General features: G+C 37.6%; 3 protein-coding genes and 1 long non-coding RNA gene across 8 annotated transcripts; all 4 read left to right on the forward strand.

Moving 5' to 3' along the window:
* The first annotated feature begins 3,866 nt into the window (after positions 1 to 3,866).
* On the forward strand, positions 3,867 to 5,262 carry LOC147869738 (uncharacterized). Of its 2 annotated transcripts, none has more exons than XM_087339552.1 (3): positions 3,867 to 4,004; positions 4,503 to 4,757; positions 4,998 to 5,262. In XM_087339552.1, exons 2-3 carry the CDS (start codon positions 4,521 to 4,523, stop codon positions 5,091 to 5,093), a joined length of 333 nt encoding a protein of 110 aa, XP_087195678.1. In that variant the 5' UTR covers positions 3,867 to 4,004; positions 4,503 to 4,520; the 3' UTR covers positions 5,094 to 5,262. The 2 variants fall into 2 exon arrangements, with proteins under 2 accessions (XP_087195678.1, XP_087195682.1); XM_087339556.1 differs by lacking the exon at positions 3,867 to 4,004 and adding an exon at positions 4,027 to 4,280.
* Positions 5,263 to 7,921: 2,659 nt separating this feature from the next.
* LOC147869739 (uncharacterized) lies at positions 7,922 to 9,882 on the forward strand. The gene is made up of 2 exons (XR_015532370.1): positions 7,922 to 8,870; positions 9,556 to 9,882. It is a non-coding gene; the product is annotated as an uncharacterized LOC147869739 (long non-coding RNA).
* Positions 9,883 to 11,450: 1,568 nt separating this feature from the next.
* On the forward strand, positions 11,451 to 15,524 carry LOC147869740 (uncharacterized). Of its 2 annotated transcripts, none has more exons than XM_087332637.1 (5): positions 11,451 to 11,600; positions 14,155 to 14,232; positions 14,304 to 14,376; positions 14,469 to 14,528; positions 15,323 to 15,524. In XM_087332637.1, the coding sequence occupies exons 2-5, from the start codon at positions 14,156 to 14,158 to the stop codon at positions 15,440 to 15,442; spliced, it is 330 nt and encodes a 109-aa protein (XP_087188763.1). In that variant the 5' UTR covers positions 11,451 to 11,600; position 14,155; the 3' UTR covers positions 15,443 to 15,524. The 2 variants fall into 2 exon arrangements, with proteins under 2 accessions (XP_087188763.1, XP_087188769.1); XM_087332643.1 differs by having other exon boundaries at positions 14,469 to 14,508.
* Positions 15,525 to 22,848: 7,324 nt separating this feature from the next.
* Positions 22,849 to 27,013, forward strand: LOC147869741 (RNA-binding protein P-like). Of its 3 annotated transcripts, none has more exons than XM_087332666.1 (3): positions 22,849 to 23,487; positions 24,257 to 25,284; positions 26,723 to 27,013. In XM_087332666.1, exons 1-2 carry the CDS (start codon positions 23,046 to 23,048, stop codon positions 25,264 to 25,266), a joined length of 1,452 nt encoding a protein of 483 aa, XP_087188792.1. In that variant the 5' UTR covers positions 22,849 to 23,045; the 3' UTR covers positions 25,267 to 25,284; positions 26,723 to 27,013. The 3 variants fall into 3 exon arrangements, with proteins under 3 accessions (XP_087188792.1, XP_087188779.1, XP_087188787.1); XM_087332653.1 differs by lacking the exon at positions 26,723 to 27,013 and adding an exon at positions 25,574 to 26,044; XM_087332661.1 differs by lacking the exon at positions 26,723 to 27,013 and adding an exon at positions 25,607 to 26,044.
* The last annotated feature ends 172 nt before the right edge of the window (positions 27,014 to 27,185 follow it).

Consider the following 27,185-nt stretch of genomic DNA (forward strand, 5'->3'; position numbering starts at 1 on the left):
TCGCGCTCGCGAAGCTCAGGACCGATTTCGATCGCAGGATTAAGCCTATTGTCATACAGGCGTGCAACGCAGATCTGATCAAGTATATCCACAACGTCCCGAGATGGTCTTCCAGGATCTGAATTCCGAGGATATGTTGATGTATCTGTTCTCTTCAACCTCCTACGGCCACCAAATTATTTCAGAAATATCAGATGATGATGATGATGATGATGTAGCGATTAAGGCAAAGCTTGAATCCTTACCGGAGACGGAGATGATCGATCCGGCCAATGGCTCAGAGGAGTATGTGTGGAAGAAGGAGGTGACTTTACTGGACACAGTTCGTAAGGAGATGGGACCTTCCGCCATATAATTGGACTTCTATGAATATCCGGGACTTGGAACAGATAACTCGTAACAACATTTCCGTGAATGGCCTGGTGGTGGGATCACAGCCTGCTTCTTGAACCTTCCAAGTGAGCTTGGTTGGCATCACATTCATCCCCCATCAATAAAAAACATTCTCTCTTTTCATCACATTCACGCATATTATGATCACGATCCACGCTCCTCACTCCCTTCTATAGCTTTCTTTGCCTACATATTTCACTTCTATATATACTCAATTCTCTAACACGGATGTTTTGTAACTAATTTGGTGTATGTAAAATTTGTGATATTGCATTATGGTCCTTCCAATGTGTTCAAATTCATAGTTATATAAAAAATTGTTCTGATTGAATGTCACACACACACATATTAATGAGTGGCAATCAGACTTGGGTCCTGGACTAAACAACCTAAACATAAATCAAAGAAAAAGAAACTTATACCATTGTAGAGCGGCCTGTGGTGATTCTAGTATAGAGACGAGGGAATGGGGTATATGCTCATGTTCTCTTGTAGAGAGAATACATATATAGTAATGCTACCCTATGTTTATAAATCATAACCTATTGCAATGATCATCTCATTCTCTTTATTCTCATACTTTGGTGTTTGCTTGTATTAGCATAGGAGGTGAGATGTTTGTTAGATGTTTAACATCCCCCTCGTCTACTGTGCACACTCGTAGGTTTACCAAGCGAGGTGCCAATAAGGGTGCCAAAAGTGGAGGAGAGTAACTCAAGTTTGTCCAGATTGGTAGGGAGTAGGAGGTGTGCCAAAGAGAAGTCAAGACGAGTGTGTGAAGCAAGGTGGGACATGAGAGGTCAGAAGGAAACGTTGTGGGATGTAGAGCCCTATAGAAAGTGGGGAACACCTTCTAATAGTGGGAGTGTCGAGAAGCAAGGAGTATGTGATGGTGTGGAGCACGAATTTGAGTAGGGAGAGAGAGGGAAACTTTTAAAAGCTTAGTCATAAAATTCATGCATACATCTTTGAGCCACATGGACGTCAACATTGGCACACAATACTAGAATGTGGGGAAAGCCTTCTACTAATGGGAGTGTTGAGAGGCAAGGGATTATCTCTAGGATGTCTAGTTAGTTTTTTGTTGTTTACTATTGTTGTCCAGACTCCATACTATTATTTTTAAGTTGCATAATATTGCAATGGATCAAGAATTGGAAGACTGAAGTTGCAACCAAGGAAGCCTTGCCTTCATAAAACCACATTATTTGTATAATGTTTCTAGGAGCTACACATGATGACATTAAAAAGGCTAAGGAGATGTGGGAATTTGTTTGTTATTGCTTCAAGGTTGAAGATTAACATGAATAAATATGTTCTAATTTCATGTATTGAACAAGATATAAATGAACTAAAGTGGTTAGGGGAAGATACCACATCATGGGTGATTTGTTGACATCTATTTAATCGAGACATTTCTTATGTTTCTCATATAGTGATTATCTATTTAATTGAGACTAACATATTTCTCAATAACAAGTAGGCCAATAGATGGATTATGGAGGACACAAATATGAAGAGTTAAAAAAGATGTATCAAGCTTGCCCACTTGAGAATCAAGATTGACTTGGCACTAACACTTCTCATTTCTTTTTCTATACAGCTACTCGTAAAATGAGAATGTCTTTTATTTTTATTTTTTAGGTTCCAATAGTCAAATTTGACTTTCCATTACGATATCAGCTATCTACAATCTCATGCTTAGACGATGGCATCAAAGCTTCTATTAATTATCTCTCTATGATCAAGTCAATAAGAGGGCACACGCAACACACATTGATACAAGATAAAGAGTGTTTGTCTAGTGGTAAGTTGTTAACACTACAAACACGACATCTTGGGTTCAAAACCTAATTTTCTCACCCATGACCACCTGGTCTCCATTGGGCAACCTTACCAACTAAGCTACATCCATTGGGCTCTCTCTATCTCTCTCTTTGGGGTATGTCTCCAATCATTTTATCATTGTCTAATTATTTGGACTCTAGTCATCACATTATCCATTTATTTATTTATTTACCTCACTCTTTGAATCCATTATCTTTAGGAGACATAAATATACCCCACAAGCTTAAAGTAATATGTTAGCATTGAACTACTACTAACTTATTATGTTTTCTACATAATCAATCATTGGGAGGGATGCACTAACCACACATTTTAATGAGTGCTTATATTATTGTTAATTATAGTAATTAACGTTATGTGTAGTATTAATTCGATAAATCTTTTGTAATTGATGTGATACATCAATATCGGTATTACTAATCATCCAAACACTAAGCTAAATGTGCACAAATATCTAGTTATTCTAATTAATGTAGTTATAATTTCATTTGATCCACTAAGTATAATTTACAGCTCACATCATTGCCCTGGTATTTTCAATTAGGTGAGTCTGGTCACTCGAAAACCTAATTCAAGATTAAAGAAGCAAACAACTCACTTAATGGTTACAACTTACAGGTTGTGGATTGGCATTTTCCTTGAACTTAAAAAAAATATGAATTGAAGTTGCATGTGGGAACATCTAATTTCCAACCCGGTACTTAAGGTAATATTTCTAGAAATACAAATGGCATGCTAAACCCCATTAATAAGACCGATAATATCGAGGATTCCTCTTTTCGCAAACTATTCCTCAACAAAGTTTCTTTGTTTGTCTGGTATCTCTTGTTGCTATCTCTCCCAAACTAACTTGCTCTCCCCTTCCTAACTTACTCTCCCATTCTTTCATTTTTGTACTAGGGTAGTGAAGACCCTCGTTTCTATTTGATTTAAGATTCATATATCCTCGTTTCTATTTAATATAATATTTGTAAATGCTCTGAACGGGTGAATCTAGGGCTTGGACGGCCCTGAACTCGTTCTGGGAATGCTAGACGATCAGGGCGTCCACTTTATTATATCTACATATAATAAAAACGGGAAATGTAGAAGTAGAAAGAAAGATATATTAACGTCTTCTAAGACCAAAATTGGCCCACAAGACAATTGGTTTACAACAAAAAGGGCAAAAGAGAAGTAATAAAAATGAAAAAAAAAATAGCGTGGGGTGGGTAGGGTTCTAGGGGGTAGTGAATGAAGGAAAGAATGAATGATACATACATATACATATACATGTACATGTACATATATGATATACATGTACATAGGAGGGAGCGACCTTTTGAAACATTGGGAAATTATGAATGTGGGTATATATCAGTACATCACACGTGTGGGTCTCGTTAATGTTCAATTGGCTGGCCTCTCCCGCTAAAGTTGACGGCGTTGGCTTCGGGCGAGAGGCTGGCGAGGGGTCATTAAATCTAACGGTGCCGGTCGCCGTCTCCATTACTAATGATTTTAATTATTAGTATTTGTTTTGCTATTTAATATCATTTATTATTTGTTTCCTTTTTTTTTATGGCATTGTATAAATATCATGTGTGCACATTCCCATCACTTCATTTCTATTTTTTTAAATTAGTTAATTATTTAATCTTTATTTATAAGGATAATAGTTACAAACACTTAACATAATCTCCAGCCAAAAAAATAGAATTCATTGACAGATTCCATTGAAATTTCATATGCATAATCGTAATTATATACAAGTAAAATAAAAGGTTAGTAATTCTATTCTCTGTATAAATGTTTCCTTGATTAACTTTAGTGAACTTTTTTTTTTCCCGTGCTGTGCATTGGTTAAGGTCTATTAATGATAATGAATGTCTGATTCATTTTCATCATTAATGTGTAATATTGTGCCAGATAGAATTAGTGATATACAGTTGGTTAATGATGTTGATAGATGAACTTCTTCTCATTAAATAGCTTACACTGATGACCTCCCTCTCAACGGCCTCATTCTGAAACCACTATATTTCTGTCTTAAGAACTAGGTACCAACCATTAACTTTTATGTGTTGCTTCCTGATATTTTTAGACACTCATGCATTTGTTTATAAGATTAATCAACACGGATTATATCGATGCTGATGCTTAATTGCCCAATTAAGATATATTTGAAATACATTGGCCTAAAGACTTACTAGATAATTAACCATAGCTCAAGAATGAACTATATTCTGACATGTATGTGTGTGTTGTTGTCATTAAATAAGGTTGCTAATTTGTGTGAGATGGGTAATGGGGTGAGATCTGATCCACATTCGTCCAAGAACGAGTTACATGTGGTGTCCGCGAATGTCTCGGTCCAAGTGTTCAACAATGTGGACGTGTCAATTACGATGAACGTCCCAAAGAAGAGAGGCTTTTGGTCCGCCCTCATGCAGGTCTTACAACACCATGAAGTCGAGATCACCAATGCTGCACTCTACACCAACCAACATAGTGACTTCCATTCCATCAATTGCAAGGTGTGACCAACCCACACTTTACAAAATGCATACATGCATGTGTTGGCAAACAAACAAGTGCACCAAGGCTAATCACATTATTGAGTGACACTTATAATGACATTGTGATGAATGATGAACATCACCAGTAGTTTGATTTACTTTTTAGTACTCAATTGCATTCTTTATTTGTATGGCAATCAAATGATGTGTTTGTGGCCATTATATGTTTTAATTGTCTTTGATGATTGTCTTTGATAGTTGGATGAAGAGTCCGGCATACAAATCGAGGACATTGAGAAATTTCTCGAGGACCTTTGCTTATCAGAATTTAATATTAAGCCATATAGGCTCTAGTAAATCAATATACCCCATATTGATTATTGCAATTCATGCCAATATATTGAATCTCAATTAGAGACTTATGAGATTTTGTATAATTTATTCAATTGAAGCCAACTTTTTTGTAATATAGAAGTTTTTCATCATGGAACCTTAATTTGAAGTTTTTATTTAAGATTCTTCCTTAATGATATTGTGATGTATCTTTTATGTGCATTTCACAATATGTACATATAATAGAAATCATTACACGTGCTTGTCATTAATGATATCCTTGTTATTCACTCAATTGTGTCAACCCCACTCATTCAAATTTTGAGTTCACAACCTTTCATTCTCTACACAGAGACAATCATCCCATCATGCAATGTAGGTCCAATGGTGAATCTACAAAAACAATTTGCTGAAATCCTAATTAATCTCTCCTTTATCGTGTAAAAAGGAAATGCTTTCACATTGTACTATTTATCTAAATATTTGACACAACATACGATGATAGTGGCTTCAAGCTCAATTTCAACAATCACTTCCATATGTATGACACTCACATAACTTCCCTATTTCCAAGAACTAGTGTCTTTTTACTACATATGTATTTACATCACACACGATGCATAACCATCACATTAAGGTAGGCATGATCCCTAGAATGCAATTGAACCTAGTGGATTCCCTCTCCAACACAATCACCTTCGGATTGCATCTATATCAATATGCATGGGCAAACACACATGCTCGACATTCCTAGGAGGGGGGATGACTTTCCTACTTCTAAGTTATAACAATTTTCCTTCTTTGTAGGTATTACAATAGCCTCATGCATGTTCACTTACATAGAATGAGCACATTGACATGAGTACTTTAGATTTCCCTTGGGGGCTTCATGGTCAATACTCTTGACTCCACGTTGCTTCATCAATATTGGCTAACTTGATTTTATCCAAATATACAAACATCAATAAACTTAAGTTGTTGTGCAAGAATTGACTTCTAAATTTGGATTTAATTGTCAATATTGCTTACAACCATTCCCTATTACATGTATCCAAAAGTGTTTATATTCCTTAGATGTTTTACAATATTTATTCAGTCTTAAAAATACATATCCCTATAGTATCATTAAGCAATTATAACCAGGTAAGTTTTATAGCCACTCTAGTGCAACACTCATATTATGCATATAGTTTACAACATCCCCTTGAGTAAGTGTGCATGCATTTGTTAACAAAATTCCAAAGTTTTGCTCGAAATGTCCATTGGTTGTTTCCCTTATCATGTGCATGTCACATACAAAAACTTTTAAAGGTTGGACGAGTGAATAAGCCAATAGGGTCATGTTGATGACACTTAACTTGTTGAGGGAAGCCATCATTCCAACGTCCAATTTGAATAATAGGTTTAGGATTTTGGGAGAGGTGTACCAAATAGTTTTAGGAATAAATCTCAATTGATGCAACGCTACCTAAATACAACTTTAGAACCAATCGAATTAGGTGCAAACTCAGTTATTATGTTTTCTTGATTCAATCGAACCGAGAAAATAGATAATGTGGTTTGTTGCTTTTCCATATTCCTTCACCAACCATAAATAAAGAGTGTTTCAATACCTATAAAGAAGACCCTAAAAACTTTCTTCCATTGCCGGGATTTGAACCCGGGTCGCCTGGGTGAAAGCCAGGTATCCTAACCGGACTAGACGACAATGGAATCGATACAAAATCTGATCTTTTAAATTTAAAACTTATGAAAGTACTGTTTCCTTATATCACTATGCTAAAAGCATCCTTACTACATGTACTGGTAAAAACTCTCCCACACCACATTTCCCGCTAGCAGAAAACTTGATCTTCTACCGTTACCATTAGAGTCCTAGACGGTTCAATGCTTTTTTAGTAAAGTGTTTATTGCACCTATATGAATGACTTCACTTCCCAAGGAAACCTTGTTGGCCAATGGTAAAGACATAGGCAAGATAAGACATCCTACCAAATTGTAGTGGTACCTTGCCGAGATAGTGATTGAAGAAGAACCAATAGAAGTGAATATATTAACCTAAGCGATGCAACCTTCTCCCGATCAAGAGCTTGATTGAGCGTTTTAGCCCACCCATCTTCTTGGATATCTAATCAAGTAAGAATAAGAACCTATTAATGACGATGTGTGTACCATGTCCCTGTTGTTGTCATCTTCATATGCTTTCTATTATATTGGACTTGCAAGATTTGTTAAATAAAGAGTCTCACCACCTTGAAAATTCAAGCAATATTATATAAAAGAGCAAATTTGATTCATACAAAAGGCATAAGAATATAATTGGCAAAATTCCAAGAAAAATTAGGCATCCCAATGATGCAATCAAATTTTTACAACGCAAGTAAATGTTTGCTTTGGAAAATATGCAATCCGGTGTTGACAATGCAAATTCAAGTTTATATATAAATTATCTCGGAAAAGATGCAATCCAGTGTCGACAATGCAAAATCAAGTTTTTTTAAGTTTGCTTTGGAAAAATGTTTGTGTTTGGAAGACGGGCGAGATGAGAGGTGCATTGAAAATATTTTTGAATGCTAGGATCTCATGCCCAATGTAATTTGTAACAATCCGTGGATGTTTACTTGTCCTCTACCAACTTTAGGTATTTTGGGCTTCCAAATTGAGGAAAAATGTCGTGGGACATAAGGAAAGGCATGACAATTGGATTTAACATTCTCAATCCGTATCACCCCTGACACAATGTTATTCTTCAAGTGAGATATTGCAAGTTCCATTATGATCAAGAGGCTTGGGCAGTTTGAGAGTGTCATCCTCTCTAGCTCGAAGAATTTGTTCGTCCCAACAACACTTCCTCTTGTTCGAAGTCCGTATTTACACAAGTATTGTTTGTGCAAATGACCTATGGACCTCTAATCCATTTGTTTATGACACAATTCAGTGAATAAAACCTAATCCCACAGTGTGGAATGATCTCACACTTACTTTAGTGAATGATAAGGATTTGGTTGGATGTAGCAAAGAAGTAATATGTAAGGTTAGGATTAGGTGCAAAGAGCAACAAGAGAGACAACAAAAAAGGAAAACAGAGAGATCCTTCCGTCGAGAAAACATATACACACATAGAAGAGTTTAGATTACTGGGTTTGCATGGATTTTCCTGAAACTTCAAAGTACTCTACAAGATCCTTACTTTGTACTAGACAAGATGTAAAAATGTGTCCTCGAGCTTCAACATAAATACCAGTGATTTTGATTGGCCATTTTCTTTGTGTACATAAGCTAGAAAACTAAATGTGGAGGTTGAAGATTAGGTTGAGAGAATATTTAAATGTTTGTATACAGAAGATGGACTGGTTTATACCTGTTAAAGCTTTTAAGATCTGCATGAAATGCACAGTGTTTTTTTTTTGTGTGTCTAAAAATGCATCCAAATATGATGTGAAAACTTTCCCATAATCACATAGTCCTCATAGCTTTCTTGCTGTTGGAGATTTTGTGAATTGAGAGAGAGAGAGAGAGGGAGGGAGGGAGGGAGGGAGAGATTATTTGCCAGAAAAAATACAATGTGCAGGCTTTGCTTTGCCTTGTTCACCACTTTTATCATCTTCCTTGTTTCTCTGCATTTTGTACAGCGTTCTAACAGCCTAAGTATCGGTTATAATGTCATCAATGCTGACTATGTTCCTTGTTCTTCAGCCGGAATCTCCTACTACAATTGCCATCTTTCTGGCATCGCGAATCCGTACACTCGTGGATGCATCAAGATCACTGGATGTGCCCGAGACACCGCAATGCAAGGTTAGCTTTTGTAATTAAACCTATAATGGGAGCAAGAGTAAGGTCAAAGATTGTATAGATATGGATATGTGTGTATGGAAACCTATAATGGGGGCAAGAGGAAGGTCAAGATTGTATAGACATGCATATGCATGTGTATATGGATATGGACATTTGTTTATGGATGTGTTTATTCATGTGTATGCCTATATTTATGTCTATGTATGTATATGTTTATACATGTGCTCTTTGTCACAATTGTGGCTCCTAATCATATTAAGACCAAGCTTAAGCACATACTTATGCATTGATTATTTTTTTGTGTGAGGCAATGAAGATTAATTTACAATAAATATGAAATATAATTTACAGGACTGACAGCTTAGTTTGCTGACTTTGTCTAATTAATAGAAGTTTAAATTGACAACTGGCAGCTTTGATTAAGAGCTAGATTAGCTGAGATTATTCAGTTGATTAAGGGAAATTACATATGCTTTAAATACATACTTGGCCTAATAGTTTTCTTAATCTTGATGTCCATGTGATTAGAAAGCCTAAGCTATGAAGAAACTTATCATAGGTGATTTTTTCCCAATAGTATTTATTATATCTCGTATGCATTATCATCGTAAACATGGTCTCAGGACTTTGTGTTTTCGTTCTAGAATTCTCGATCCGGACTCCTCTTGTTGTTCTATTTTTGCAGGATAGCTTTAAAGCTCAAATGCATTTTGGCATTATTGGATAAATCAACATCAAGGAGGGTGAATTTTGGAAACAGAGGAATCATCATCACTAATGGGCATTGCGTACATTTGATCATAATGTTTTTCTTACTTTTCTATCTTTGAGAGGGCCTCCATTTCTGTGTGACACCAAGAGAGGACAAATATATTGAATTGAAATTGAATGTCTATTGGTCCATACATGGAAAAAATCTATTATAATATGAAATCTCTTTATTCTTCAAGATCCAAAAAGTGTCTGCAAATTATGGAGTGAGAATTTTGAATTGAGTTTCGCTTTAGTTGCACCAAGTGACCATTGTTATCCTATTATCCCTCCTCAATGTAGTAATTTCGAAGCTTTGAGTAAATTAGTAGACGTGTTAAGCGAGTATTTGGAGCCATTTGGTTGGACAATCAAGTGTTTGTTCCTATTATTGGTTTCATTTCATTACATCACATGAGCTGAGTTTTAAGGTACAAATTGAGCTTCATACTTACATGTGTCATAAGTACCTTGCCTTTGCTCTCTTGGATTCAAGAACCAACTCTTGTTTCATGGATTGAGGCTTCTTAGTAATCTTTTTTATTTAGATTAGAATTGACAATAATTTTTTGTTCAAGAAATTAAAATAGTGAAAGAGAAAGTGCAAGACATATCTCCTCCAAGTGAAGTTCTCACTAGTGTTCTAACTACGCACAAAGTCAAAACATTCTCTTCCTTCTCTTTTAAACTTGATTTGGCTTGGAGTCTGAATCTCTCCCCTCTTATTGAACACCTTGACAATAACTTCTCAAACATGGATCCATACTTCTTCTGCCATTGAACCAATGTTTGGGACCAATGTTTTCCTTACTGATTTACTTTCAAGCTCAAATTATGGTATGCTTCCATGAAAATATGCCACAAATGTATAGGGTTTGATATGATAGATATATTCATACACGTACTTTTATTATAGCAAAGTATACATACATACCAACTTTCAAGTTCGAAAACTCAATCTACACTTTAAAGGATGAAAACGCCTTTTATCAACACATTGTGTCAAACACATGTATATGTGGACAAGTGTTTGCAACAACCAAATGCTTGTGCACACAAATATTCACATTTTCATATGTAAATACACATAGTATGTATAGCATATCTATTTGAATGTGAATGAATTTACATTGTATGCATGCACACATGCAAATAAGTAAACTTCCTTTCAAACTACTCATTGCTTTTATGTGTATGTCCATATGTGAGAACGCATCAATACATGGGCTTACAAAGATTTGTTCCACCACATCCATGGATAGAATATGAATTCCACTATTTGACACTATTGGTGTTGTCTACATCTCATATATGGACGTGTTTTACGACTTGAAAGTGAAATTTGATTTTGAAGACATACTTCAAACATGTTAGATTAGTTGATTGTTTGGTCTCATATGTTCAAGAATCCAATTAACCAATCTTGTTTGTCATTAATAATCTTGCCCAAAATGTAGTTTTCTTTTAATGCACGGGGATTCAAGTTGGTTGAACACTCGCAATAATAGATGAACCAATTGACATAGTGGAATACACACGATTGCAGACGTCAATATACAAAATGCAATTAGAAAATATATGAGACAATTTAACAATAAGAGCGAAGCGGATATAGAGTTCCATAAAAGGCCACCGTTAAGAAGAAGATGAAACTCAATTATGAAAATATTCTACAAGGGTAATGAAGCTTGATATGCCCGTTGAGGGAGTAAAGTTATGATGGAAGATCGAGAATTTTCATAGTGACTAACTAGTGTGTGTGTGTGTGTGTGTAGACTTAGGCACAAATACAAAGTTAATGGTGACTAGTGTGTAATATGTATAGTTCACTACATGAGAAATAAGAAGTAAGAAGTAAGAAGTAAGAAATTCTCAGGCTCTTCGTCAATTTCCTGCAAACCCTAACCTTGACATGTTTTTCTTGACGATGTGATGCAGCCGAACTATGACGATGTTCCTAAGGAATAGCTGATCCAACAGGTGCCCGCTGTTAATCCTTGCATCCTTTGTTATGAATGCATTCTGTACAATAAATCAATCTATGTATTACTCGCTTAGAGGATTGTTCATGATCTCCCAATTGTAGATATGAAGCAGATTAGAGGTCCCTGAACCTAAGATATAGGTAGTGTATTGTTTTCACTGGCTCAAAGTACAGAAAGGATGGGAAATAGCAGAATCGTATTATTATGTATTTTCACGGAAGTTGCAATTTATTAAAACTACGAATTGCGAATTTGTATAATGTATATTTACTGACAAAAAACGAAAAACTTGGTATTTTTACTTAGTAAAACTATGAGAACCTTGACATTTTGAAATCAAATTGTTTTTTAGATTCTTACTTAAAGTTGGTAAAAACTCATATGTCTTTTGCAACATAAACATAGATTTTGGGGAAACTTGTATATGTTGAAACTGAGAGTTTGTCAATATTAAAACATTCCGGTGAAGATCCGGACTATCATGAGCCGTGAAAGTCATTAAGTCCATTCAATCATCAGTTTGACAGTAATGATCAATATATAGACTGTCTTAACTGTAGACCTTATGGAATCGTTATATTTTATAAGTTACATTCAATTTCAAAGTTCAAAGGTATTTTAAAAATTTGCAATCATAAAAACTCATTTTCCCGCCAAGAACATTAACATGGATTGTGGAACCATTTTATGTTTCAAGATTCTGAACATTGGCACAAGATCATCTTATACTATATGCTGTGGTGGTGGATAAAGTAGATGACGTGTTAGTGTGCCCACAAAGTTAAACTATGGTAATGTTTTGGAACCAGATTTCGGTGAAATCCTCTTTCCTTGTTTTTCTCCGGAGAGAAATGCATTACCAAACTCCTCTTTGTCTTTGTAACTACATATATAGTCACACCTTGCAGTAAATTTCTTATGTTGGTACATTCTGTCATCATGGGGTGTTGCCTTTTGTTATTTTATAGAAAACATTTTAGCTGTTTTATTTTAGTTTTAATATTTTACTTGCTCCGCGGGAACTCTTGACATCTGGCAAGATTCATTTCATGACTGTGAATTGATGGGATATCAATGGTCCCTAGACCAGAGGAGGCAAGGCCAACATACCCTGGTATTGTCACTTGGTTTGTCCAGTTGGTAGTGTGTTCTGATGCCTGGTGATGTTTCTGTGTCCAATTGTAGAGTTGCAGGCTAAGATTTGTTTTTGATGAAGTGCCATTTGAGGAAGCATGAGCAAGACTCAGCCCACCTTATTCAATCACATATGTTCTTGATGTGAATCTCAAAATTGATCTGTAGAGCTAATGGAAAATCATTTTAGAATGCTGAAATTGGCTGTTCCCATAGCTGATTTACTGTATTTTCTACAATGCTGAGTGGAGAGTACGCTACAAGCACACATGCAAGGTTTATTTGCTGGCATAGGCTTATACTGCTAGTTATGTTTTCTAGATCTTTGGGCTCTATTGTATTTCATGATCTTCTATTAATTATCAATAAAGAAATACGAGAAGGGGCACCAGTCTTTGAGGTCAACATTGTGTCAATTTCCTTGTTCAGGAACTGTCTAACTTTGTGGATGTGAATAGCTATGGTTGAAACCAAACCGCACCATTTAATCACAATTTTGAACCTAACCATTTAAGTCAAATCAATTAAAAAATTAAATAAATAAAAATATAATAAACTAAAAAACCATTAAGTTAAATTAATTAAATCAATAAGAAAACATTAGCTAAACCTTTAAATCAATACACTATTAAAGAAATAAAAAACGTTAACCAAAATCCAATAAATCATTAAGCTGAACCACTTAAACCTATAAACCGATAAATCTGAGTTTTAGAACCAACCGAACTAAAACCAAACTGTTTAATATTATTTGAACCAAATCAAACCATTTAATTATATTGCAACCAATAAACCATAAACCATGGCTTAACGGTTCGGTTCAGTTTGAGCCGAAACCGGGCCCGTTGCTAGATGTCAAATCAAGCCTTAATGAATTTGCAAGGTTTTAGCTAAATTGGTGGTTGGTCTTTTATGGCTTGTGGAACTTCTACAGGCTGGTTTCACGTTTACCTTGTCATGGTACTTTATTACTTGGATAACCATAAAATCCTTGAGTTAATACGTCTGGACCTCTGTAAGGGATGCATTTATAGAATAAAAAGCTGATGCAGGTTTCCCTTGTTTTGTAGTGAATCGTGAATCGCATGGCCTTTGTGCCTGCAATGCATAATCAAATTTCTGTAATTTAAACTTTCAATGATAGGATAGAAGCCTACAATAGTGGTGATTTGATGAAAAATTAGGATTCAGCTTTATGAGGAGAAACTCATTTTACCAGATTTGGAATGCTTTTTTTCCATGTTTTAGACAGTAAAAATACTCCTTGATTGGCAAAGTTTACAATCTAAGAATGCAATCTGGGGATGATCCTCTTGTAAAGAAGGGGTAGATGTGTACTTTAAAAAAATCAAGAGGCTATTTCCTGGAATATAATAACCTGAACACTTGCTTAATCACGTTTGAGACTTGGTCAGGATGGAGAGAGGAGAAGGGAGTCAGTCACAGGAAGATGATGCAATCACAGACAACATATCGCTTCCCAATATGCTCAGGTCTAGTTCCTGTATTTAATTGTTTTGGCTAATTATTCTTCTTTGATCAAAACTTAAACCTTGTTTTCCAGGCTGCTTGAACAAGAGGAAGCTGTCCTCATCCAGATGCAGAGCAAGCTCTCGGATGAGCTTCATCGTATTCAAGTGAAAACCATCATCTTCTTGCAGTTTTCTACTATTTCTCATGTGGTCAGTTTAAAAGGATTTTTCTCATCGTATCCTTTGTTTCTCCACAGGTTGAAGAGCATGTCTTTCTGCATGCCCTCAAAATTCTAGGTGAGAAGCATAGTAACAAGGTGTGCGTCCCCTCTATATCCTTATTGAAAGTTTACATTCTTCTTTGATAGATGGCTTTATACATGGATTTCATAGAGGTAGGGCAAAATGGTTTCCTTTTTCAATATATGTTTTATTTGAATTTAAAATATCTTGGAATTTATTCTTGGCCTTCTTCTTTGCCAAAATTTATACAGATCGATTATGTGCTTTAGATTAAGACAACCACTGTTGGATAGATGATAAGAGACATCTCTATCATCCTTTAATCATACACCAATTATCGCTGAATACATTGTTAATGAGTATCACTATTATGTGCACCTATCTCAACATGATTCTAGTAAATTACAACGATAGCACATGGATTTAGGTTATTGTACGTTTAAGTATGATTCTGTGGTGAAACTTGGTTCCACTATCACAGAGTCGCCGGAATGTTTGAATGTTGAATCAATATCAAATTGGGTTTGGGATCTCTAGCACAGTTGAAATATCACCCAAGGGCTTGAGGCTGGTCTAATTCATGACTGTTTTACCTAGGGGAATTGCTTGTTAGTCTTCCTGTACTGTGCTACAGATTTAGCCTTTAAGAAACTATTTGGTGCCAACTATATTCAATTTCCCATGCAATATATTGTGTACCTTTGTGCCACCTTTTTAGCACGCAAAAAGGTACAGTACAATATCCATTTATATTATTAAATATTTTATGGTTAACTAAATAATAGCAACTGGTAAATTTAGGCCTATATTAACAATGCAAAGCATTTTTCTCAGTCTATAGAAGTGAGGTTTCAAAACTGTTTTGCAGGAAAGTGATAAGAATGGGGATGAAGATGATGAGTTGATTGAAGCCATTGAGGAAGCATTGCTTGAAGAGGGAGATGTCATGCATGATGTGATTATAGAAAATGATGAAAAGTCTTTTTAAGAGGTGGGATGAAGCTACAGGTGTACAGTACCGGGTCTTAATTTGTGGATGATATGAATTATAATTATTCTGTCGTGTGGAATTCTCTCTTGTTAACACTGTCAAGGACCCTCAAGTCGATAGAATTTTAGTCTTCATTAGAGTAAGTGGATTCACACACCTCATAATGGTATTTTCGTTGTTGTTCAATCCCACAATTGCACCTTGTCTTTGTATGGACTAGCTTGTAACTACGTGTATAGCACTCATGTTGAATCCTTTAAAGTTATGTGTGTTGCCAGGAATCCATACTTCACGGGACCTTTGCAACCCATAATAGAATGATCATTTTTCTTAGTTTCTTATCCTGAAGGTTGAGTTAACTTGGTTGTATCTTACTTTTTAATCACTACATCTTCTTGAGTGATTGACAATATGAAATATTAACAATCGCAATGCCACAATAGAAGTGTGGTGGAGTCTTAACATAGAGGTATTATGATTGGAATATTTGTTTCATATGTGTATATGGTTGCACAAATCCTAACATGTATGATATTTCAGCATCACCAATTATTAGAATGGCACAATTAATCAATGTCAACATCATCGGTAAGCCATGGGAACTGAGACATACAACAAGTACTTAACAAAATGGTTGGATATATTTTCTCACATGTCCTTAACTTCTCAATATGCCTTTGGTGGATAGAGTATCCAAGGGATAATCACACAATTAGGAGAGGAGCACATTGTTAAAGTTCATTTAATCTTCACCACTTTTCTTAGGGTGGGTTTAGGTGAGGTCTTTAGCTAATCATGATATTATGAGAGAAAAAAACCCATTTTAACACTTGTATATACAGTGTTTTTAAGGATTCATTATTGCATATTTACCCAATTGGCACTATTGTTAAATTCCCTCTAACTACAAGAAAGGTTAAAGTTGTTCAAACTAGACATGCCATTTACATGTGTTTGCCAAAATTTTAAATGTTTTTTGCTAAGCGTAGTATTCACAATTAGTTCATGATTTGGGAGTAGTTGTTGGTTATTTGTCTTGTTTGATGGGTGAGGTTATGGACAACATGGATATAATGTAATCATTCAGTGGAGTGTTCAACCAATGTGCTTTAGAAATCACTCACACAACCTACATGATCCAAAAGTTAATATATGTCAATGTCTCGAGTTTGAGATCTATGTTTATATCTATGTTCGGTTATTTCATACTAATGTTAGGAATCGTAGAGATCCATGGGATAGAAGGATGCTAGTGATGGATTGTAGGAAGACTAAACGTGGAGTAGACTCTATTGTGTCGGGTTCTTTGGGTTATCAACTCACCAACCAACGAAATAGCTTGCAAGTGTGCATGATGAGTTAAAAGAGTCTCTAGTAAATTTGGTTCTATTTTCATGAGATTTCATACTTGATGTATGCATGCACACACACACACACACACACACACACACACACACACACACACAGAGGGAATAATATGTGCACGGTTGGGGTGGTTATGAAGGATAGTACATTGTGGTATGATTTGTTGTCACATTGGATATCCAATTATGGTGGAAGTTTCTAATGTGAAACTTATTGAGTGGGTATCTAAATATTGTGAAATGCACATAAGAGATCAAAACCAGTCTACTTAGCTTCTTACTTCTTAATCAATTTATAGTTGATACAACGGAACCCATTTGGGTTGGCTTGGCTAAAAAGGGTGAGCTAAAAGGGTTGCAAGAGAACGAGGATTTTATGAAGCTTGTTATATGGTGGCAACATGTGGTAGAGGTTGGTTACCATTCCTTCTCATGTTTAAAGCTAAGGTGTTCATGTAAATGGCCATTAATTGGGGGTTTGTCCTAATGCAACGCCTTAAGAAAGCAAAATATTGTTGTTGGAAAAAATATATATATAGTTGATACAACGGAACCCATTTGGGTTGGCTTGCTTAAAAAGGGTGTGCTAAAAGGGTGGGTCAACTTGGGTACGTGCATCCTAAAAAGTGTGAGCTAAAAGGAACACATGCACACCACATTTCCCCCTTGCAAGAAACAAGAGATTGAGGGGCATGAACAAGAACATGGCAAGAACAGTGGCGTGTCGAAGGAGAGGGAGCATTTGATGGCAGGTTTCAAATATAAATCCATGGATGATTCTAGTGCGAGGCGAGGGTTACACCCATAGAGTGCTCGAAAAGGGTTGATTTATGCAGCCATCTCGTGTTTGAGGGTCTTGTTGAGGACAAGAACAAGAACATTGGCGTGTCGAAGGAGGGGGGGATTTGATGACAGGTTTCAAATATAAATCCATGGATGATTCTAGTGCGAGGCGAGGGTTACACCCATAGAGTGCTCGAAAAGGGTTGATTTATGTAGCCATCTCGTGTTTGAGGGTCTTGTTGAGGACAAGAACAAGAACAGTGGCGTGTCGAAGGAGGGGGGGATTTGATGACAGATTTCAAATATAAATCCATGGATGATTCTAATGTGAGGCGAGGGTTACACCCATAGAGTGCTCGAAAAGGGTTGATTTATGCAGCCATCTCGTGTTTGAGGGTCTTGTTGAGGCGATCGGTGAAGATGACGTGGGGATGTAAACATCTACGGACACGTAGTTGAGTTGCAACGACGTTAAGGACATCCCCGTGGAACTGTTGGCCTTGATAGTTGGATGGGGCTAGCGACGGAAAACGAGCTATCAATCGGCGAATAGAGATCAATCACTCATGTGGATTGAGGATCACCTGGACTTTGCTGAGGTGGGGGACACGAGGGCTATCGTGTTGGAGGGGGATCGAGGAAAGATCATATGGCAACAAAGATCAATTGCTCCTATGGATTGAGGGCCACCTGGACTTGGTTGAGGTGGGGGACAGGAGGGCTATCGTGTCAGAGGGGGATCGGGGAAAAGATCATTTGGCAAAGAAAGATCAATCACTCTTGTGGACTAAGGGCCACCTGGCCTTGGTTGAGGTGGGGGACAGGAGGGCTATCGTGTAGGAGGGGGATCGAAGAAACTCATGGGACAAGAAGTTAGTGGGCAACCTAAGGTGAGGGGGAAGAGTTGGTGGGGCAAGACATAAAAGTGGTGTGAGAAAGTGAGAGTGTCTAAGGTGAAGGTGTAATGGGCTTGTGTGCTAGAGAGGTATAGATGGCGATCGCAAAAAAAGACTTGGATGGAGGAAGCGATGGATGTCGGGAGGCCTAACTAGTGAACTAAGGCGGTGCTAATGGAAGAGATACTACTACAAGAGACTAACAAGTGTGTCGGTGACGGTGGCGAGGGCAATGCTACCTATGAAGCGGAAGAGGTGGATGCTTGGATGTGGGGGGTGGTACCCGTCATCTCCACCAATATGTGAAATGCACATAAGAGATCAAAACCAGTATACTTAGCTTCTTACTTCTTAATCAATTTATAGTTGATACAACGGAACCCATTTGGGTTGGCTAGGCTAAAAAGGGTGTGCTAAAAGGGTGGGTCAACTTGGGTACGTGCATCCTAAAAAGGGTGAGCTAAAAGGGTGACACAAAGGAACACATGCACACCACAATATATTTGGAAGATAAGTTTATATATTGGAGGTCTCAATTTTGGCCTTCTCATGTATAGCTTAAGGTAGTCCAATCTATTAAGATCTTTATGGTATCTTATTATCTTCCTTTGCTACCATAGTCAAAGAAAGCTCTTGAAATGTTGTCACACTCACGAAGGATGTTATGGAAGAGAGAGGGAAAGTGTCATGTGCTGGTTGACATGGGGATCATGGTTGTACTCCAAAATATATTGGTAGGGCATCATTATTTAATTTCTATGAGGATATGGTGGCTCATCAATTTACCTTCATTCGATTTATGTTTGAGGGTGTACAACCTTGGATGGAAATGATGATATACTTGATAGAGAAGACATGGATTCAACCTAGAATGACGACGATTGAAGCTAATGAGTGGAATGACGTTAATTCTAAATGGGATGTAAAATGTGCAAGGTTTTTTATAGCCAATCATTTATTTACATATTGGCAAAGTATGCCAATAATCTATTGGTCATTTATTGTACAACATCCTCCACGAGAAGGGGATGTGCCAATTATTATTGTAAAGAATCAAGAGATGGATTTTGTGCAGCGGAATAGATATGAACTGTGTGTGTGTATGAGAGAGAGTGTGTGTGTGTGTGAGAGAGAGACAAGGAGTAAGACACAGATAATACGCAAGGTAAAGTATATTAACAAAGGAGAAAGACTCAACATTATACAAGGTGGGAGGAGGGTGCTTTATATAGTTACCCTCTCTCTTCATTAACAACAAGACTCATGGAGCATGGGGAATATGAAAGCTCATAAGTTATGTGTCATAGAATATGATTCTATGACTTATACTAAATGTTAGAATACAAAGTGGTGACATAATGGTGACTCTTGACTATTGGAGTGTCTATTCACTCTCAAGGTGAGTTCACACACTAGACCAAGTTGAGCTTGATTCTCAACACGCCCCCTCAAGCTCAAGTCGAGTCGTATTCAGACGATATCCAAAATATGCTTCAACTCGCGTTTCGGAGTCCGCGTCGACTCGTATTTATGCGGAGTTGCGGAATACGTGCTCCAACTTGCGTTGTGCGTAGTTGCGAAGTCTGTGCTTTGGCTTTGCGTCTTCCTTCGCGACTTTGCGCGGTAGATCGGCTCTTCGCGGCTTCGTTGCGCGGTTGCAAAATCCACGTGTTATTGCGTAGTGTCTTCAGTACTCCCCCTCAAGCTTGGCAAGTCAGGGGTCGTCAATTCGAGGTCAATCATGAATTGACATAGCTTGTCGGCGGCTCCTAAGGCTTTAGTGAAGATGTCGGCTGTTTGAAGATTGATGCTAATGTGTTGTTGGTCGACATCGCCAGCTAGAACGCGCTCTCGGATGAAGTGATAGTGCACTTCGATGTGCTTTGTCAGCGCGTGGAACACCGGGTTCCGAGCCAAATAGATACTGCTCATGTTGTCGCAGTAAAGGGAAGTCAGATCCTTGATGGGTACGCCCAGATCCTTGAGTATCCTTTTGAGCCATGCGGCTACTCCTGCACCCCTGTATTCCGCCTCTGTGCTCGAAAGAGCGACGGTTGGTTGTTTTTTGCTACTCCAGGATATTGCTCCGTTGCCGAGGGAAAAAACAAATCCGGAGGTTGATCTATTCCTCGTTGGCTTCCGTTTTGCGGCCGAAATTGTGAGTTGTTATCGTAGGTCGGACCTCGTCTGCCTTGTCCTTGGCCGAATCGGCCTCTCGCTCGTCCACGTCCTCTTCCTCCGTTCGAGTGCATGTAGAGCATGTGGCCTTCCGACTCATTGCTCCTTGTACGCACGTGGTTTTCTTCGACCAATAGCATTGATTGGAGCTCGAAGAAGGAGGGAGATTTCTCCCTTGCTAGAACGACGGTTCGCATCGCGCCGAACCGTGGTGCGAGGCCGCTGAGGCATATTTGCACCATCTCATTATCATTGATATTTACGCTTATCAAATCAAGCGAGTCGCAAAGCTCCTTGATCTTCAAGGTGTATGTCGTGATGGACATGTCCCTTTGTTGAATGTTGTTCAACTCTTGGCGGAGTTAAGCCTTCTTGCAGTTGTGTTCGCCGCGAAAATCTTTCGTAGATTTTCCCATGCCTCCTTTGGCGTCTTGGCTTCGCGAATGTAGCCGAGCATGTGATCGTGAACACATGTCGCCAAGCAATACATCACGCGGCTTGCAGCTTGCCCCCATGTCGCGTATCTGGGAGCCGTTTCGACGGGTCGATATTCGTGCGCTCCTTTGATGTAACTCCAATAGCCTTGTCCGACAAGGTATTGTATTGGTGCATCTTGTACTCCCAAGATGTGAAATTGTTTCGATCCAACTTCTCGGTAGGGAGAACGCTCCCCATTCGAGTATTCATTGTGTCGATTCTTCTTCTCTCTTCAAATGCGAACTATGTAGCGATGCTACGATAGCGATGAGTTGGTTCTTGGTCGTCGGTGTAGGACACAACGCACGCGGATGGGCTAGATTGAGCTACCAAGTCGCTTTGATACCATGTAAAGAATCAAGAGATGGATTTTGTGCAACGGAATAGATATGAACTGTGTGTGTGTATGAGGGAGTGTGTGTGTGTGTGTGTGAGACAAGGAGTAAGACACAGATAATACGCAAGGTAAAGTATATTAACAAAGGAGAAAGACTCAACATTATACAATGTGGGAGGAGGGTGCTTTATATAGTTACCCTCTCTCTTCATTAACTACAAGACTCATGGAGCATGGGGAATGTGAAAGCTCATAAGTTATGTGTCATAGAATATGATTCTATGACTTATACTAAATGCTAGAATACAAAGTGGTGACATAATGGTGACTCTTGACCGTTGGAGTGTCTATTCACTCTCAAGTTAAGTTCACACACTAGACCAAGTTGAGCTTGATTTGCAACAATTACAAATGGAGGTTTTAGCGACATCGAGGTTGTTGAGGTGGGACGGTAAACTTTTTAACCTTCAATTAAACTAGATAGTTAGATTCGGTTTGGTAATAGTCAATAATGTTATGTTGGTGTTACAAAGAAGATTAATGGCCTTTCGAACAACAAGATTAACATTTCATATTCTAAGGAAGTTATACCTTTATTTGGGAAAAGTTGGAAGGATGATTATTGTCGTATGAACCAATTTTTTATTTAGATGGTGGACCTCATGAGCTTTATTGAACATTTGATGGAAATAGGAGATTGATAGTAATATCAACAAATGATGTTAATCCAAAGTTGATTGACACATACGAGTGGATGGAAGAAAGGGTATTAAAGATATAGGGTTTTTGTAAGACCATTACTTGGTGGTTTCATATGATGAAGGCAAGTTGGTGTTCTTAATTGATGCTACGAGTTAACATATTTATTTGGAGAGTTATGGTAGGACTTCTTTTTGTGACAGGGCAATTGTCCAGGCTCAGGAGGGAATCATGAAATCTCAACCATGAAGAGAGAGAAATTTGCAAGGTCAGATATTTCATGATGAGTTCGTAGTGGTAGTAATAGTAGTATTTAGATCCCTAGAAGGGTTTTCTAACTTCTATATGTACATAGATACTTCTGTGTTGTAAGTTATGGTGGTGGTGTTTCTTCTTTCATAATGAAAGCCATTATTTACGAAAAAAGGAAAGAGAGACGGCAAAAGAAGAAGAAGAAGAAGAAGAAGAAGAAGAAGAAGAAGAAGAGATGAGATTTCCCGCCCAAACCATATGTGAAAAATAAAAAACAAAATTATATGTATATCATATATGTACTTAAATAAATACACATAATAAAACTGTGTTATAAAAAAAGAGAAGATTTTGCGCTGTAGGGTTTCGCCGCGAGAACAGAACAGAACAGAACAGAACGCACAGAAAGAGCGAGAAGATATAGACGGAAGGGGAGGAGAAGAGAAGAAGCTAGCTAGGGTTTCTTAGATAACTGGGTACTCAGAAAGAGCTACATAGACAAGAGACAGGTACAGAGAACAGAGCACAAGAGAAACACCTAGAGAGAAACAAGAGGAAAGAAAATTGCGCACGTTCTAGAGATAGGGAGAGAGAGAGAGAGAGAGAGAGAAGATATGGTGATGGATCCTTTAACCAGCCCGTTAGATACCAAGAAACGAAAGCTCGAAGAGAACAATAACAGCAATGGAGCGATGCCGACTATACTTCCTTGCGAACCTACCCTAACTACAGAGGAATCACCAACTTGTGCAGACAACCTGACCGACAATCATAACGTTGTTGATGCCAGGATCCCATCATACTTATCCCGCCCTGATGTCCGCCTTATGGTTGACCTTTTGTCCAAGGAAGACCTTGCCCATCTTCTTGTTGAAGCTTCCCTTCTACACCTCGATGTCCTTGATGGCGTTCGGGAGCTCGCTGACCGTGATCCTGCCCATCGTAAGATATTTGTCCGTGGCCTTGGGTGGGAAACCGACACTGTTAGCCTCCGAGACACATTCTCTGAGTTTGGTGAGCTTGAAGAAGCCATTGCCATCATGGATCGCAACACGGGTACGTGTTATTTTATGAGCAAACTACCTTCTTTATTTATCATGCTTGGAAAATTAGAAATTGTTCAGGATGACCATGAGTTACATGTTTTTCTTTAAGTTATTGTTCAATTAACATCAGGAAAATTTGAAATTTTTATAGGAATTTACTAGAAAACTGTATGTACTTTCTTGCACATTTCATGGGAATACCCAAAAAAATTGCATATTTCTAACAAAATTTGTTTCTTTCTGCATGAGATAATAGGAAATTATCTGCGTATATCTATTTAGGCATGCATACATTCATCCTAACGTATACATACATACGTAAAGATATATGTTGGTGACTTATGCATTAAGCAATCACATGGTGGGGAAGAATATCACAATTTTCTGGGATTTTTTATAAATTTTTTTATAAATTCTTATGGCTTGTCTCTTTTATACATATAATAAAAGGAAATGGGAAATCATCACAATACATGTTTTAGAGTATTTGTGCATTCTGATCAGTTTTTTTATTATTTCTAAATGAAGAGATCTTAATTTTTCAGCCACTACCAAAGATTTAGCGGAACTTATCAGATGTATGACATAGACTTCCTTAATGCTGTAAATAGTTTGAAATTATGAAGAAATACCATATAGGCGTAGGCATTTATTAAAGTCATGAAATAACCAAAAAAATTTGAAAAAATACCCCAAATTAGAGGAAATCGTAATGAGATTTTTGTATTTTTATTGAACACTTATTAGTGTCGAAGTGAATGAGACTGTCTTTTTGCCAGGTAAGAGTCGAGGATATGGCTTTGTAACTTTTAAACACATTGATGGTGCAATTAATGCACTCAAAGAACCAAGCAAACGCATTGATGGGCGAATCAGTGTATGCCAACTTGCTACCCAAGGCTCCAGTGGGTCATCTCAGCCTCCACAAGACTTAGCAACAAGAAAAATCTATGTGGGTAATGTTCCTTTGGACTGGCCAGTGGATGAACTTTTGAGCATATTTGCCCAATATGGAGATATCGAGGAGGGCCCACTTGGTCTTGATAAGCAGGTGGGTAAAGTGAGAGGGTTTGCTCTCTTTATCTACAAATCATCTGAGTCGGCAAAAAGAGCTCTTGAGGAGCCTGTGAAGACTGTCAACGGGCATCAGCTTTTTTGCAAGCTTGCGATTGAAGGTGCAAAACAGAGGGCAGTCATTCAGCATAGTGGTGGACAACCTGAGATGAGTGAGCTAGCCAATACAGGCGGCCACCCATATGGTCAATATGCTGCGGGTCCTTCTCAAAGCATGATGGCAGCACAAGGAATTCCATACAACCAAAATACTGATCCGGGAATGCATGCTGGATTGAGCCAGAGCCAGAGTGTGAACCCTAATGTGGTTATGCCAATGCAGTGCCGACCTATAGGGAGTAATTCATCCATGCCTTCAGCCATGAATAATGTTCCTCATCACTGGCAAGCCGGGGCTAATACTACTCTGCAAAAGGGAGCTCCTATAGGGATGACACCACATGATCCATATGGTCAGCAGCAAACGATGTCTTATCCAGGGATGTATGCGAGTGTAGGAACTCCATTATCATCATATAATCCAGGATCGGTTGTATCAATGGGTTCTCAGACTCCAGTTGTTCAAGGACAGTATGGCATGCCTTCTTATCAAAGCCAACATCTATCGGGGCCTTACCAGAATACACAAACTCAGCAGCAGGATGCAATAGCATCATCTGGGCCTCGAGTCCCACAGATAGGAGGAGTTCCGTCAATACCCTATTATGGAATGTAAACATGTCTTTAAAAGCAGGTATGCATAATTCTTTCGCTTTTTTCTTCCATGGGTTTTAGCTTTTATGTTCTGGGTTTTAATAATTTCTCAGTCTGTTTTTAGTTAACATTTGTCCGATTCTGAAAATTGTGTTTGAATTCATTTGAGCAATAGTCTAAGTTATGTTTTCTTATATATGCTTATAGTCGTTTGAACTCCAGCTCAGTTTGTTTTCCTTGATCTATTAGTCAATTGTGCATTTGGTGTCCTTTTTACACTGTTTCTTAACTACCTTGTAACCTTGTTGATGATGTCTCTGTTTTCTCAGTGCAACTGTTTTTGTGTGTCAAATCAATTCCAGGATAAGTTGGTCTTAGGGAAGCTGTATTATATTGAGAATCCTATGGGCCATCTTTCAAGCTACATGGGGAGGTTGTTTTGTTTTGGATCAGACAAGTTCTTTTGAAGACCAGGACGAAGTTTGTTGTGGTTATACTCCTTGTTTTGAAAAAAAAGATGATTTGAATTGGGCCACTTTCAGCTTTATGTCTCTTTTTTCTATATGTAGGAATTTTGATGGATTTTATATTTGCTGAACATGATGCTCTGTTGAGAGTGCATTCAAAGTTCTGCTTTAGTTAATGTCAAGATTGAGAATATTGTTTAGCCTCTCAATTGTATTGAAATTCTGTTTATGCTGTCCGATGTTGAGAATGCATATGTTGTGCTGATATAGTTCCTGACAAGATTGAGAATGTTGTCTTACATCTCAACTCTATTATAATTCTGTTTTTTGCTTCATAGGTGTGATCTGTATTGGGCCTATAGAGTCCCTGTGCTGTTTTAAGCTATGAAAAAACAAGATTGAGACTTTTGTTCTTGTTTTGTGATTCTGTTTTTTGGTTTCCTGATTTATCTGAATTGGGCTGTGTAGCATGCTATGTGTACTGTCAGTTCTTATGTTGTCCAATTAGTTTGCAAAAGCATTTTACAAATTTTACAATTCAGGCTTCTTCTTCTATATTGTTCCGTCAACACATTTTTATGAAGATGTAGCAATGATATGCTGAGTTACTATTGGAAATGTGAAGGTTTGAAGATTGATCTGTTGGGTTTGTCTAGGATGTGTAAATAAAATGTTTTTAATGATAGAAATTGAATCAAGTTCAATGCCTGATCTTAATGTTCTTTGTTGGAAGATATTTTTATTATTGGGAAACTTGTACTTACCAGAAATATTTTTTATGGTTCATTGATAAATATTGCCAATGCAATGATTGGATATGTAAATCTTTGTTGGTGTAAATGTTCCAAAATGCAATCAACTTTTGTTTATCAATTTGTAATGCATTATCTACTAGCACACATTTTTGGTGCCTCTGTAATCAATCAATTTGGGGAACTTCATTTGAGTATTATTATGCAGTTGCTTCCACAGGAAAGATGGAAGACTTGCTTGATCTTAGTCTTTCGACAGGACTCATGCCATTACAGAAGAATAGTTTTGAATCATGATACAAAAAAGGAAAGATGGGTGTAAGAGTCTTGAATTGTCAGGTATGAAAGCGGATGATACGCCTGTATGATGTGAAACCAGCATATATCCTCAACCTAAGGATTTTGGAATGACAGTCGAACATTTGATATGCTCATGTGGCTGATGTGAAGAAAGCAAACCATATTTTGCTTAAAACAATTTTTTGAGCAGTCTAATTCTTCTCATATATGGCTAAATGGTTGTGTAATTATGTAGTGGTTGAATAATTTGTAATAATATGTTGGTGGGGTCCAGTTAATTGTTGACGTCCACAAGTGGAATTATTTATTTTTATTTGCCAAGCTGGGGAAAATCCTATTTATTAGGGCAAATGTATTTGGACGCGTGATTCCTTCTCTCAACAATTTTGATTGCATTTCCTCTCCTCGTGCAGGCAGCCCTC

The sequence above is a fragment of the Azolla caroliniana genome, unplaced genomic scaffold (genome assembly GCF_043228905.1).
Source record: "Azolla caroliniana isolate FFs.n. ecotype wild unplaced genomic scaffold, voAzoCaro1.0.p SCAF_1, whole genome shotgun sequence".
NCBI lineage: Eukaryota > Viridiplantae > Streptophyta > Polypodiopsida > Salviniales > Salviniaceae > Azolla > Azolla caroliniana.

Bases quoted from the DNA above. Each gene is read 5' to 3' on its own strand.
- LOC147869738 (XM_087339552.1), top strand. From the start codon at position 4,521: ATGGGTAATGGGGTGAGATCTGATCCACATTCGTCCAAGAACGAGTTA. The intron at 4,758-4,997 runs GTGTGACCAACC...TGTCTTTGATAG, and splicing joins TCCATTCCATCAATTGCAAG to TTGGATGAAGAGTCCGGCAT.
- LOC147869740 (XM_087332637.1), top strand. From the start codon at position 14,156: ATGGAGAGAGGAGAAGGGAGTCAGTCACAGGAAGATGATGCAATCACA. The intron at 14,233-14,303 runs GTCTAGTTCCTG...CTTGTTTTCCAG, and splicing joins TCGCTTCCCAATATGCTCAG to GCTGCTTGAACAAGAGGAAG. The intron at 14,529-15,322 runs GTGTGCGTCCCC...ACTGTTTTGCAG, and splicing joins GTGAGAAGCATAGTAACAAG to GAAAGTGATAAGAATGGGGA.
- LOC147869741 (XM_087332666.1), top strand. From the start codon at position 23,046: ATGGTGATGGATCCTTTAACCAGCCCGTTAGATACCAAGAAACGAAAG. The intron at 23,488-24,256 runs GTACGTGTTATT...TCTTTTTGCCAG, and splicing joins CATCATGGATCGCAACACGG to GTAAGAGTCGAGGATATGGC.